General features: G+C 43.1%; 1 protein-coding gene across 3 annotated transcripts in view; it reads right to left on the bottom strand.

Moving 5' to 3' along the window:
* Window positions 1-14,858, bottom strand: part of trpm3 (transient receptor potential cation channel, subfamily M, member 3) — a gene marked incomplete at both ends in the record, with an annotated part of 489,702 nt that overhangs the window by 215,236 nt on the left and 259,608 nt on the right. For all 3 annotated transcript variants that reach the window (XM_080739677.1, XM_080739678.1, XM_080739679.1), the window contains 2 exons: window positions 11,536-11,660; window positions 14,560-14,773. In XM_080739677.1, the coding sequence (XP_080595803.1) occupies window positions 11,536-11,660; window positions 14,560-14,773 (339 nt within the window). The remainder of the gene's footprint in view (window positions 1-11,535; window positions 11,661-14,559; window positions 14,774-14,858) is intronic.

Raw genomic sequence — 14,858 nt, 5'->3', positions numbered from 1 at the left:
GGTGTGACGTTTGTTGATGGTCACGTGTGACGTGTGACGGACGGACGGACGGACGGACGGACGGACGGCCGGTGGAGGTTTTCATAGAAAACTGCTCCCTGACGGTCGCAATCAATATGGCAATGCAGAAACACTCTGTTACAAGTAGGAAGTCCGGAATTCAAAATGTACTTGAGTAAAAGTACAATAGTATTGTTGGCAGTCAAATTGTACTTAAAGCTATACTGTGTAAGTTGCTCACCTAGAGGTCAGTAGCTCTATAGCAAACCGCGGTCGCGTCCGCGTCTTTCGGCCGTTTTTCGCCGCGGACCACCCCCGCGTCTGCCTCCACCTCGCCGAGATCTATCTTTAGAGGGGTCCCTGGTTCCTGTGCGTTCAGGCATTCCAGAGAAACGGACTTCCTCGCCGAGTAAATGCTGTTGTTATGTTGAGGCAAGCTACACGGGCGCCTACAAATATGGCCGCCGTATTGTGATAGCGACCCCACTTCAAGATGCGCTGTGATTGGCCGGCAGTGTATAACCCTCGCTGTGATTGGCCGGTAGTGTATGATGACGCAATTTTGCCGCGAAATTCTCCCCCCCTCACGGCTCATAGAAAACATATAAAGAGAAGGCTTCAGAAGCTGAAAATAACGGAGTGGTTGTTCTAAAACTAAAAAGACATTATTTAGCCACTTGCACGCATGCTCCCATGCACTGAAATCAAACTCTCTAAAATGGATAAAACGATAGAAAGAAGTAAATGAAAACATTTTAACACTCATCTTTTCTTTACTCTAATTACAATCTAAAATATGAACCCTTGTTGTAAAAAAAAAGAAGTAAAGTGAACTAATGGCGATTAGCGACAGTGCTTCTAAATAAATCTCACTCTAGATGTGAGGTCACATCCCCGGCAAGTTGGCACCTCCACCGAGTCTAGTAGTTGTTGTTTTGGTGATTTTATAACGTCAGACCCTTCTCCTGTCCAGGATATGAGATCAGATCAGACTAAAGGCCTTTGTACACATGGTCCGATTTTCTACACAGAAAAAACGGACAATGAATGAACACATGTTGTCTCTATGACCTCATGCACACCGGGTCAGAATCTTTCCACATTCTGACAATATTGCCTGATTTTTCGGCGCAGAAATTCAGACCCTTTGTGCAAAGGCCTTAAGTTTGATCCATGTCTTGCCCAAATAAGGAGTTCCACACTGATGTCATCAATATGATGTCAGTTTTGCCCAAGAATTGAGTAGTGTTTGTGTCACTGTACCAATATAAACGTTAGTGTGTGGAACCGCATTGCATTGTTTTACAGAGACTTTAAGACAGTTGTTCTCTAAAATGTGGCGCTGGACCTTGCATCAGAGCAGAGGAACAAAGAGATCCTTGGAAGAGACTGTAACAGTGGGACACAAACTGTACTCCTTTGGAGGGGACTGTAACTTGAATGACAGGGACCAGATGGCAGTACATGTTTTCAACACAGTGTCTTTGCGTTGGATTCAGTTGCCTCCTGTGACAACTGGAAAAGAAGAATGTACACCGGAGGTTCCCTCCAACTGTGTGTTCCACACAGCTGTGCTCATAGAAGATATCGTCTACATCTGGGGGGGTTTAGTGAATTTTCATATAGAGAAGGGTCCCAGACGTTTTTACGTCCGGGGGCAGGACTCCAACACGCTTCATGCATTTGATGTCGACTCCCACAGTTGGTTAAGGCCCAGCAGTGTTTCTGGGACAGTTCCCGAGGGGAGGGGCCACCACTCAGCCTGTGTCTTGGGGAAGGTCATGTATGTCTATGGAGGATACAACCAGCTGACTAGACACACTCATGATGACCTCTACAAGTTGGATACCACCACAATGGTCTGGTCTTTAATTAACACCAAAGGCACTCCACCACCTGCTTCATCAGGTCACTCTGCCACCATCATCGGGACAAAGATGTTCGTATTTGGGGGCTGGAGGGGCCATGAGGAGGACTACAACAGCATCAGAGTGTTTGACACAGAGACCAACTGCTGGCTGAGCACGCCTCCTGCACAGATTCTTCCAGAAGGACGCATTTATCATTCGGCCTTTACCTACAATGGAGAGCTGTACATGTTGGGTGGCTACGCTAAAGATTTGGATCGGAGCTTTAACGATATGTGGACATTTAATCCAGAGACCTTCTCCTGGAAGAAGGTTGAGCCCAAGGGGAAACGCCCGTTCCTGAAGTGTTGGATGTCCTGTTGCATGGTGGGAGAGCGTATCATCTTCTTGTTTAGAGGGTTCGGAGACGAACCCAGTGTCCTGCTCATGCTAGACTTGAGACCTAGTCTTAAGACATTATGCAAGCTAGCAGTTATTCAGTACGATCTGGAGCAGTGGGAACTCCCACATGACATCAGGTGGGAACTGGCAGCCATGACAGCGACTGAATAAATAATAACCACCGATGACAACTGTGTTGTCTTTGGATTTTAACCAATTATAACACAAGTCAGTTTTCAGGCTCTCTTTATAAGTACAGAGACAGCTAGGCTTTCATCTCTGGTAGCTTGTTTGTAAAGGATTTAGACATTTTTGTCAGTAGTAAATATATGCTGTGGACGTCTGGTTAAAAGCTTTGATATAAAAATGTGCATCTTCCTCCCTACAGTATTTGTTGTGCGTTGTCGAGTGGTGTCAACTATTCCACTAGGGATGGGACGATATGAAAATGTCTTATCACGATTATTGTGACAAAAGAAATCGCGATTTTCGATATTATCACGATAATCAAAATCCATTATCCTGGGTCGGAACATTTGCCAAAATATAGCAGAGTTGTGAGCTTGTAGATCGGCTATTTTTTGATAAAGATATTTGATAGAGAAAAAGACTGTATCAAGTACGTTTATTGTACCTTTCATCAATTATAGAGGGTTTAAATGGTACCGGATATGCAGCTCGGCAAATAAAAGGTGAATTGATCCCAGTGCCTGACGGAGGACGATATCACGATAACTTCTCGATACGATTATTTTGAGTGTTTTTTTATCACGATAAAAGATAATATCACTTATCGTCCCATCCCTATATTCCACACTCCAGCCCTCACACTACATTTCATACACTGAAATATCGTATTTTTGAGCGGTGCTAACCGCTCCTACGTCTGGCTTTGTGTGTAGGACCCGATGTCCGTGTCCCTATGTCCGTATGCAGTACGAGACTAACGGCACACGAGACGTGACATCATAGAAAGTATGCAGCGACCGACTTCTCCACAGCTGATGTCACGGACAGAACAGCCCATACAAGGAGATATGTAAATGTGTCGTGTTTGATACCATGCAAAGTGAGCACCGATCACTAAGAACCGGTGCATTTTTTTTTTTCATTTTTTTTAAAGGGCTCTTCAAATACCACGTTACTATGTCCAACCGGGGAAACTCCCCCCTGTCAGGTGAAAAGAGGCAACTTGGACTCCTCATGCATGGAAGGAAGCATGAGGTCAGTCCGTTGACTCCCCAGGTTGGCAGAGGGAGTGTAGCGCCCAGGATTACATGAATTGACACCGGGTGAAAAATGGGTTAAAAAATCGTGGGATATATAGGTTACGTTTTTTTTGAGGTTCAGTGAAATTGAGAACCGGAGCGCTCGTCGTGCGGCGCGGGGCGGAACAAGCGGTCGCTTTGATCCACAACAAAGGCAACAACAACAAAGGCAACAACAAAGGCAACAACAACGTAGCGTCGGCAGGAATGATAGCGCCTCACCCCACGGAGGTTAGGGTTACACATAGTTTTACTGAGGTTAGGGTTAGGGTTAGAGTTAGGCATAGTAAGCTAATGGCTAAACACAGCCGAGCTAGGCTAGTAAATAAACAACGAAAGAGAGTCGCAAACGAGTGACGTCAGCGCCTACACTAGTGAATGGCTGTTGTCGCCATCTAGTGGTGATTGGTGTGTGGTGAACGACAAAACAAGTGCTCTTACCACGATCTAACTGAAAAAAAAAAACTTTTTGGGGGGAAAAATACTTTTTTGGGAAAAAATACTTATTTTTGAAAAATACTTAAATATACATTTTTTGGAGAAAAAAAAACTTTTTTGGGAAAAAATACTTATTTTTGAAAAATACTTAAATATACATTTTTTGGAAAAAAAAATACTTTTTTGGAAAAAAAATACTTTTTTGGAAAAAAAATACTTTTTTTGCAAAAAAAATACTTTTTTGCAAAAAAAAAATTTTTGGGAGAAAAAAATATACTTTTTGGACAAAAAAAAAATTTTCTCCAAAAAAAATTTTTGGAGAAAAAAAAACTTATTGGACAAAAAATACTTTTTGGACAAAAAATACTTTTTGGAAAAAATATTTTTTTTAAAGTAGGTTGCTATGGTTTAATATGGTCTGATATTAGGTTGCTAGGGTAAACACTGTGGTTGCTAGGGTAAACACTGTGGTTGCTATGGTAAAACTGCCCGTTGCTAGGGTAAACACTGTGGTTGCTAGGGTACACATTTATGGGGAAACACATCTTGAGTGTGTTTGTCTAAATGTTTGTTGACAAAATGTTTGTTGACAAAATGTTTGTTGACAAAAATGTTTGTTGACAAAATGTTTGTTGACAAAATGTTTGTTGACAAAATGTTTGTTGACAAAAATGTCTGTTGACAAAATGTTTGTTGACATATTTGTTGTCCATAGCAACGGTTATGCTATAAAAAGGTGAAGTGTCAACAAATCACTTCAGTTGATCATCAGCATCTTCAGGAGGAGGTCCATACCATAGCACTGAGAGCAGCATGCCACCACATGTCTCCTTAAAGACATATCTCCATTCCGACACTAAACCTATCCCTTACCCTTACCCTAACCTCTGTGGAAGTGTTGCCACTTGCCACTCGGAATGGAGAGAGCCCCCCCATATAACTAAACATGGTTATGTATCTAATGTACAAGCACCTAGAATGTTCAAGTTGAAAAGAATGAATACAAGTTGTATACAACCTACAATAGGACATACAGTCAATTTGAAAAAGATGAATACAAGTTGTATACGAGACAAACTGAACCAGAGTGGAGTTGGCAAACGTGGAGAAGAATGGGCCTGGCTGTACTTGAGGTCAAAATATGGCGATGACGCCAACGTCAAATGGATAAACGCTGGACGGGAGACGGGTAAGCCTTATGACATCACAGTGGATCATACCAACGGAATAACCCAGTACATAGAGGTCAAAGCAACCAAGAAAGTTAGCTATCAAACCAGATTTGCTGCAACACACAACGAACTCAAACACGCTAAAAAACACCACACTGAATTCTACTTTGTCGTCAACGCGCAGGCAGAGAGACCAGAGCTGTACCATGTGAATAACTGGCATAAGCACTGGGCAATTCAAACGGAAGCTGAAATGCCAAAGAAGATCACTTTTGTAGCAGATCAATTACTCATTGATGTCACAGTGGTTCATACCAATGGAACAAGCTATCCAACCGTCGTCAACGTACAGGCAGATGGGAGGATGTGGTTAAGGAACTGTTATCCCCTGATGAGCGAGCCCTTTCATTTCAGCGAGCATTCTGAACAAATCACTTTGCTCACTTACACAGGACCGACCAGTTCAAATGAATGGTTCAAGTTCATCGCTCATGTTCCACGCAACATGGAGGATGTACCCAGTGTACTAATGTATCCATCCATCCATCTTCAATGGAATGAGATTTCCAGATTTGGAGATAATATAAACCTTATTATTTGATCCACCACAGTGTCTCCTCCTAATGGGAGGTGCATCGAGGACCTTTATAGCAGTGGTTCTCAACCTGTGGGTCGGGACCCCCAGGGGGTTCCCAAATTATTTTGGGGGGTCCCCAGATAATGAACTTAATGTGAAACATTGTTTTCTCACTCAACTGTAAACAAACCAACATAAAGTTTAAGTGTATAGTGGGTTTCTGCACATTTCTAAAGTGACAATTTAATACCTCTAAAATGACAAATTAAACATTGGTCAAATTGTCAAACATTAGAGGCAGAAATTGTGAAAATAGCGGATCTACATGCTCACAACGCCTCGCGTTGCGAGGCGTTGTGAGCATGTAGATCTGCTATTTTCACAATAGAACCGTATAGAACAAAATGTAATGCCTCAACTCTTAGTGCTCGTCAGGGTGGGGGGGTCCCCAGTTAAAATATGAATATTTTGGGGGTCACGGCTTGAAAAGGTTGAGGACCACTGCTTTAGAGGAAGGTGCTCGGGGGGGCATCCATACTACAGTAGATGCCCGAACCACCTAAGCTGACTCCTTTCCAAGTGTAGGAGCAGCGGTTCTACACTTGGAAAGGAGTCTGCTGAAAGTCAGCTGAACTTCTCACCCTACGAGTGATACTGGAAATGGTACGTAATGGTAAGGCAATCAAAAGCATTTCCATCTCTTTATCAAAGATTATCAAGATTCTTACACTGTGACTCTTGTATGAGACGCAATGAATGGCTTGTCTTGAGACGGACTGCATTTATTCAATTGATTAATTTGCGACCGTCAGGTCGCATTTACTACCAAAACCTCCACCGGCTGTCTGTCTGTCAGTCAGTCAGTCTGTCCGTCATGTCACACTTTTCCCCAACTCATATCTCCGCCACCGTTGCCCCAAGACATGCCAAACTTTGCACACACACTCCTTGCCTGCCAATCCACAACCTCCACCTCTCACGTCATACAGGCAGCCATAGTTACACCTGGAATGTTGAATCTCCATATATGGAGATAACCTACGCACCACACAAAGTCTGACCTCACCAGCCCATACTTGGGCATGGACGACTTATATCTCCATATACGGAGATGGCCATATATGGAGATACGATGACATCACAGAGTCCACAGCTGATGATGTGGCGTGATGTCATACAATACACAAACAAGCCCTATATAAAGGGGCAATTCTCACCAGGGAAGAGAGCATTCCCCACTAGCTGAGTATCTTATCATACTCATCATTACTGTACATGTCCTTGGCTTATGTGTGTACTGTGTATGTGTGTTTGAGTACTTAAAGTACCAAAGTCAAAGTACTGCTTTTTAAAAAACCTCTTTCAAAAATAGCAGATCTACAAGTAACAGGCAACTAAAGCTGTCACAAGATGTGTAATTGTAATGGAGTAAAAAAGGTACAATATTTGCATCTGAGATGTAGTGGAGTAGAAGTAACACAAATGTAAAGTAAAGTCAAGTATTTCATAATTATACTGCATTGTTTTATAGTCCTTGAGTAAACCAAGCACCACAGACCAACATATAGTTGATGAGGATTAATGCATTACAATTAGTGGTGTTCTTATATCAATACAAGTATCGGAAAAGCTGCTGATACTGCTTAAAATGCTGGTATCGGCATTTGTGAGTATGACATGTCATTGTCATACACATAAGATATTTCATTTACAGTCATATTTGTAATGCTTCAGCTGATGTTGCACAACTGTTTAATACTCTTACTATAACATATACATGATTATTTTACTAACTTGCATTAGGTTATCATTACTATTCCTAGATCAGTTCTCAAACCTCTTTGAGAACCACTTCAAGGAGACAAGGAACCCCACAACTTGGGTCCATTTGGTAAAAATGTGTTTGTGTGACGCTGGTATTGGATCAGTACTCCAGACGCAGGTTATGGGTAGGGTTGGGCGATTAATCGATTTTTAATCGAAATCGGATTTGGAAGATTACAAAAAAAAAAAAAAAAATCGTCAAATCGATTTTCACTTTGTAGGGTAATTCTGGTAAGGATCTTGCTATTTAGAGTCCTGCACTGGGCAAAAAGTCCACAGCCATATATTTACCCAATCTAACTGTAACATACTGTATAAAAAAGAAAAGGTTTTGAGCTTGTAGAGCTTTTGCTGTTTTTAACTTGATCCTGAAAAGTAACAGGTTTGACTAAATTGTCATTTGGCGGGAGCACTTTGCTTTTCTGCTAATAACGAACATGAAATAGTGTGCATTAGGAATGGTAAAAAAAAAACGTTTTTATTACAATTAATTTCAGCCATCGACATTAATCAGCTTTGGTTGACAAGTTTAGTACTGTAGGATACGATGAAACGCTCTGAGATCAAATTAATTCTCTGGATTTGACTGAGTCAGCCAGCTGTCTAGTGTATATACTGTACAGTATATACAGTAGTCCCAGTAGTCACCATCCTTAGGTGTCAACGTTAAATACATAAAGCACACGGAGGCAGCGCTTACACATGCGCTTACTCAGCAATCCGTTTAATAAGCTGCCAACAGAAATGTATTGGTTCTGATCAAAGATGAACTTCACGTGTCACTTTGAAACATGCACACGCATGAAGCCCTGCTATCATACTGTACATCTTGTCCTATCCTTGTTACCTATCACAAACAACAGTTAAAAGGCCACACTAGCAGTCTGGTAATATCAGCCTACATTTCACTTAAATGTCAGAGCTTAACTCGGCATGTAAATACGACAAAAAGCATTAATGTGAAGTGAAATCGAAAATAATTTTGGGTCCGTCGATACATACGCCCAAAGCAAACCAAATGTGGCTAATCACTAAGCTCCCAGCTCACTGTATCTCTGCAAGACATCACTCCATTTGAGACATATCTCCAAAACTGGTTGGTCAAACTGCACAACCAATATGTCAATTTCCCTGCTTATATGATAAAAAAAAGAAAAGAAAAAAGTTTAAATCAACATGATGGCAGCCCTCCTGTCACGGCTGGTCACATGAAGATACAAGGTTTCTGCCTCGTATCGACATCAACTATATCTTCTATCAGCAGCACATTATTTAACTACTTTCTACACTTCTACACTTTCATAAGACGAGAAAAAAAAAGAACAACAACAAAAAACATAAAAAGTTGAAAGAGAGATACAAGCCTGCACCACATAGGGACAATATACACACTTAATGCAGTGGTACCCAGACCCAACATAGAGATTAGACGTTTTCCCTGGGCACACAACTCGTCACTTGGCACCGCGAGAGCTATCGGGTATTTTCACTACTTCTTAATTATTATTACTTCGGGCGGCCCAGCGTCTAGTCGGCGACCTGGCCAACTCGGAACAATGTAAATAGGGAATGAATGCCCCGCCCTTTAATGCAAACCCCATTATACCTGTTTTCATAGGACCCGTTTTGACCATCTGTCTGCCTGTGTCCATTTATGCCCATATATGGAGATATCTGTATCTGTCTGTCTGTCTGTCGGCGTCCATTTTATGTCCACATATGGAGATCACTGCAGTTATAGTTCTGGGTCCATTTTATGCCCATATATGGAGATATCTGTCTATCTGCGTCCATTTTATGCCCATATATGGAGTATCTGTCTGTGCCTCCAACTGTGTTGCAGACACAGTGCCGGTTCCCCCTTTAATGCAAACCTCATTATACCTGTTGTCATAGGACCCGTTTTGAACATCTGTTTGCCTGTGTCCATTTATGCCCATATATGGAGATATCTGTATCTGTCTGTCTGCGTCCATTTTATGCCCATATATGGAGATCTTTGACCATCTGTTTGCCTCTGTCCATTTATGTCCATATATGGAGATATCTGTATCTGTCTGTCTGCAATCCATTTTATGCCCATATATGGGGGCATTCATTTTATGCATGGAGATCTTTGACCATCTGTTTGCCTCTGTCCATTTATGTCCATATATGGAGATATCTGTATCTGTCTGTCTGCAATCCATTTTATGCCCATATATGGGGGCATTCATTTTATGCCCATATATGGAGAACGCGCGTGCCCATGGGACGAACGGTTCTCGAGATACGCGGATTACATACATACATACACACTCACAGAGATTTTTTGTTGACTCATGTGGCGTACGTGATGTCAGAGCCTTTTATGAAGTGATGTCACAATGAGTCAGAGCTTTCGCCAATTTCCTCCGGAACAGCCTGATGTCAACAATCAACCCCGCATAAGGAGATTCCGAACGTTTCGCAACGGTTCGGGAAAACCGCGCGTCGGGTCGGGTCGAGACCCGGCACTGCACTCCGTGCCGCGGCGGGGAAAGCGCGTGCCGAATCTGAAGCCGGTGGGACGAACGGTTCTCGAGATACGCGGATTACAGACACACAGACAGACACACACACACACGCAGAGACTTCTCGCATTTATAGATAGATTATTATGTTTTTATTATTCATGGAATTTCTTTGATTTGTTTGTTTGTTACATACAGTATCATCATTGTCAATACCTCTTAACTCCATTTTTGATGTTTTTGATTTTTTGGCATGAATCAGGGCATTGGTTTGAATGCCTGTCGATCTCCATATATGGGGCATATATGGTACCCTAACATTCTCATTTTCGACCTGGAATTTATGACATCAGAAATCTCCATGCATGGACATAAAAGTTTTTTTTCTTTTTCTGGGAATGACCATATGGACTTTTATACCCTGAGAAATCTCGTAGCTTCTCTGACTGTCGGTACAGGAAGTGATGTCACGTGACATCCTTTTTATGCCCATATATGAGTCATTCTGTACCACATCACTGTGACTCACTGACATCACACTGACATCACTTCCTGTACAGAAGACACACAGTCAGACAGACAAGCTACGGGGTTTTTAAACAAAATTAGCGCCGATCCCGAGAATACTCGTGAAAAATACTCGAGTAGCACATGGTGCCGATCCCGAGTATACTCGTGAAAAGTTCTCTATTACTGTAACGGCGGTTCTCCTACCCTGTTGCTGCGCGGAAGGTCCTGAGACGATCGCCCTGCCGATTCATCATCATCACGGATCCACGAGCACAAAATAGTAATCCCATAACATTGAGGCAGACGGGGAATCTCATCTTTAATGTCCATTATCTCCAAACAACACTTTCAAAGGGAGGATGGCAGTAGATTCTCGCTTATATAACACATGTTGAAAAGCACCGATCCGCCATTACACAACAGCATGTTGACGACGAGCGATTCCGGTGATGGACGTGATGACGTCAAACCGGAAGTGTTTACGCTATGGACTTCTGGCCTTCAAAATAAGACAACGGTCGTGGATGCAGCCTGCGGGAGGCACGCTGGACATTTTAATCCGTTAATTTCTGGAGCACACAATGGATTAAGGGTATAATACGACCTTCGGTCGCAATAATGCGACCTTCGGTCACAATTAAAATACATTTTCATGTGAGCCCCTCTGCTCTCCGGACACTATATGCCTTGACGACCGCGGCTTGTGATTGGCTGAGCCACAGTTACTGGGGGTTTTAGGCTTTTCTTTCTTGAATGAAAAGCCTGGGTTCCCGAGGCAACTCGAAATCGTAACCCATAAAAATGTGTCTGTGACTGCTTGAGAAACAGTGTGTTAATGTATGCTCGCACACACACACACACACACACACACACACACACACACACACACACACACACACACACACACACACACACACACACACACACACACACACACACACACACACACACACACACACACACACACACACACACACACACACACACACACACACAGGTACGTACATCTTTGCCCACAAGGTCCTCCTGGTTCTCCACGATGCCCCACGGTGCGATGCCAATGGTGCAGATCTTCCCCCGGGACTTGGAGGCGTGGTCTTTCAGCGCGTCTCCTACGTGACGGATCACCCCTGTGTGTATGTGTATGTGCGTGTGCGTGTGTGTGTGTGTGTGTGTGTGTGTGTGTGTGTGTGTGTGTGTGTGTGTGTGTGTGCGTGTGTGTGTGTGTGTGACAGGCAGACAGACAGATAAAAGAACAGGTAAAAGTTGGTCAGAATCAATACCTTGTTTCATTACAGATAGCGTTGCTGACTGTCAGGTGGAAAACTCTTAAGTCCATACTCTAACTTCTCGTGTTTTTTATTTGTATTTCTTCATGAGTTAACAGTCCTCCTATATTACTGCGTCACACAAAAGCATCAAAAGTGGCAGATCGATGAGCTCCCATATGTTTCGCTTGTAGATCTGCTACTTTTGCTACTGTCATTTTTATATTTGAATCCTGAAAAGTAACAGTTTTGGACATAAGAGGTTTCCATCCGACAGAGACGATAAGCGACACACATGGCTGTACAAGATAAAAACTGTCTCAGAAACGGAGCTCACCTACCCAGCACGCACGCACGCACGCACGCACGCACGCACGCACGCACGCACGCACGCACGCACGCACGCACGCACGCACGCACGCACGCACGCACGCACGCACGCACGCACGCACGCACGCACGCACGCACGCACGCACGCACGCACACACACACACACACACACACACACACACACACACACACACACACACACACACACACACACACACACACACACACACACACACACACACACACACACACACACACACACACACACACACACACACACACACACACACACACACACACACTTGTATCACTATACTTGTGAGGACGTTTTAGGACGTTGATTTTATGAATGTCTTTTTTTGGGGGGGGGTTATATTACTGGAGACGAAAAAGAGCAGATCTACAAGCTCACAGTGGAACGCAAAGAACAATAATTAATAGGCTAATACAATACCTTAAATTGTCACTTTAGAAATGTGCAGATACCCTCTATACACTTATACTGTATGTTGGGTTTTTTTTAGTGAGAAAACAAGGCTATTCTCTTGAATGATGACTTCAGGTATGGCATGGAAAGAGGGGCATTTGCATTTCTTTCACCACAGTGAAAACTGCATTCATGGTCTGGAGAGGGCACTTTTTACAGACGGATAAAAGAGGGCAGGGGCTCAAGCCCCCTTTGATGTCTATGTGTGCACGTGCCTGCTTGAGGGGACATTAAGGTCCTCATAAGTACAGTGATACAAACACACACATGCTTCAGACAGGGTGCCATCACGTCCTGCAGCAGAGCGGCGGTCAGACGGGGAGGTCACCTCATTCCACCTCTCTCCCTGACCCCTCTGCCACCCCTCTGTGTGAGCCATCAATCTGCTCCATTCATTGTCGGGCCCTCCGCCTGCCAACCTCTAACCATCCACTCACTGCTTCTGTCTGTGTGCCACCCAGGGGCGTCACAAGGGGGGGCTGAGTTACTAGGGCCCAAGGTGGAGGGGCCTTAATTGTTTTATACTTTAGCTATTGAAAAATAGCAGATCTACAAGCTCACAGCGCGTCACCGAGTGCCGCGCTGCGAGCTCGTAGATCTGCTATTTTTGGAAAAGTCGTGAAAACGTGTGCAAATCTTTTGAATGTGTGTATTTTTTAAGCGAACATTTGTAACTCAAATTTTGCTTCTGGGGAGTCCCTGGAACAAAATATTTTGGGGGTCCTTCACATGAAAAAGTGACATAGAAACTGACATAGAAACATAGGTTTTGAAACACCACGAGTTTTCAAAAATAGCAGATCTACAAGCTCACAGCGTGGCACGTGAGCTTGTATCTCTGCCATTTTTCAATAGTTAAAGCGCAAAATGATGTGTTCCCAGTCTAAATGGGTTAAACCCCCTCCCCCCTATGAAGAGCATTCATGGGGGGCCCGCAGTGAATCCTTGTACCCAGGGCCCAGAATTTGGTGTGACACCCCTGTGTGCCACATCACTATGTGCCTCGCCAAGGCTGAACCAAAGCGCCATGGCTTTTTGTTTCTTTTTTTTCTTTGAAGGTCTAATCAGGCTTTAGGGAGCACCCGGGACAGTTTTTAAGTTGCTCTATTCAGTATTTCGATATTTGATATTCCTTTTATCAGACACGGCCCCTTCCTATACAAACTTCAAACTCCTTTTTAACCATGATGGATTCATCAAAAACACGAGTCCTTGGTTCTGGTGACTCATAATGACGTCCTAAATATGTGAGCTGGCTGGATTATTACTTTTTTCATTAATTTAATTTCATTATATATATATTTTTTTTTTTCTTTTTCATTTTCCAAAAGAATTATCAAAAATAAATTATGAAAGTAATTGAAGACACACATACAGCTCACATATTAGGAGGGCGGTTTGAGTCACCAGAGCCAAGGACGGGTTTTCCATGAATCTATCATGGTTAAAATAGAGTTTGAAGTTACAATGGGTAATACGTAGGGCTGTCACAATTATTACATAATCGTCTAATCACGATTATTTGACATAATTGTGATTATTTTTCATAATCGTCATAATCGTTTCCATGTTTGAAAATGTTCATATCTTTTTTTTTTTAAAGTAAAAAATAGTGGAAATAGCAGATCTACAAGCTCACAACGTATCGCGATGCGACACGTTGTGAGCTTGTAGATCGGCTATTTCCACTAAGTATAAAGTTGTCAAATATGTCAGTAATTTCTTTGTATATTTAGGTTATGTGTCATATCTACCATGTGCAACTTCAAAGCCTACAAGCCAAACAGAAATGTAATTGTCAACGACAAAAACACAATTAAATTGTTAATCACAATTAATCATCATGTAAAATGTCCTAATCGTGACAGCCCAATGGGTGACACGTTGTGATCTGTGATCTTGTTGATCAGCTGCTGTATATTTTCACCAAACCCGCACGCGTACCTGTGTTGACTCCTCCGGTGAAGATCCAGGCTCCCGTGGTCATGGCGGCCTTGATGAGGCCCTTTCCGAACACCTGCTTCAGTTTGGGCTGCAGCTCGAAGTTCTGCAGACCCCCGTGGACCGAGATGAGGAGCTTGGGCAGTTCCAGCTGCCACTCCTTGGTCATCAGGTGCAGGAGCAGGTCCGGCTTGGTGTCGTAGGAGACCCGCACGTACTGGGAGACACAAGAGGGGCTTCCTTTAGGTCAGGGATGGGCAACATGTAGGGGTGTAACGATATGGTAACGGCATCGAAATATC

Source organism: Nannobrachium achirus, assembly GCF_963921795.1.
Source record: "Nannobrachium achirus genome assembly, chromosome: 12".
Taxonomy (NCBI): Eukaryota; Metazoa; Chordata; class Actinopteri; order Myctophiformes; family Myctophidae; genus Nannobrachium; species Nannobrachium achirus.
This window is presented reverse-complemented; position numbering and strand designations above follow the sequence as displayed.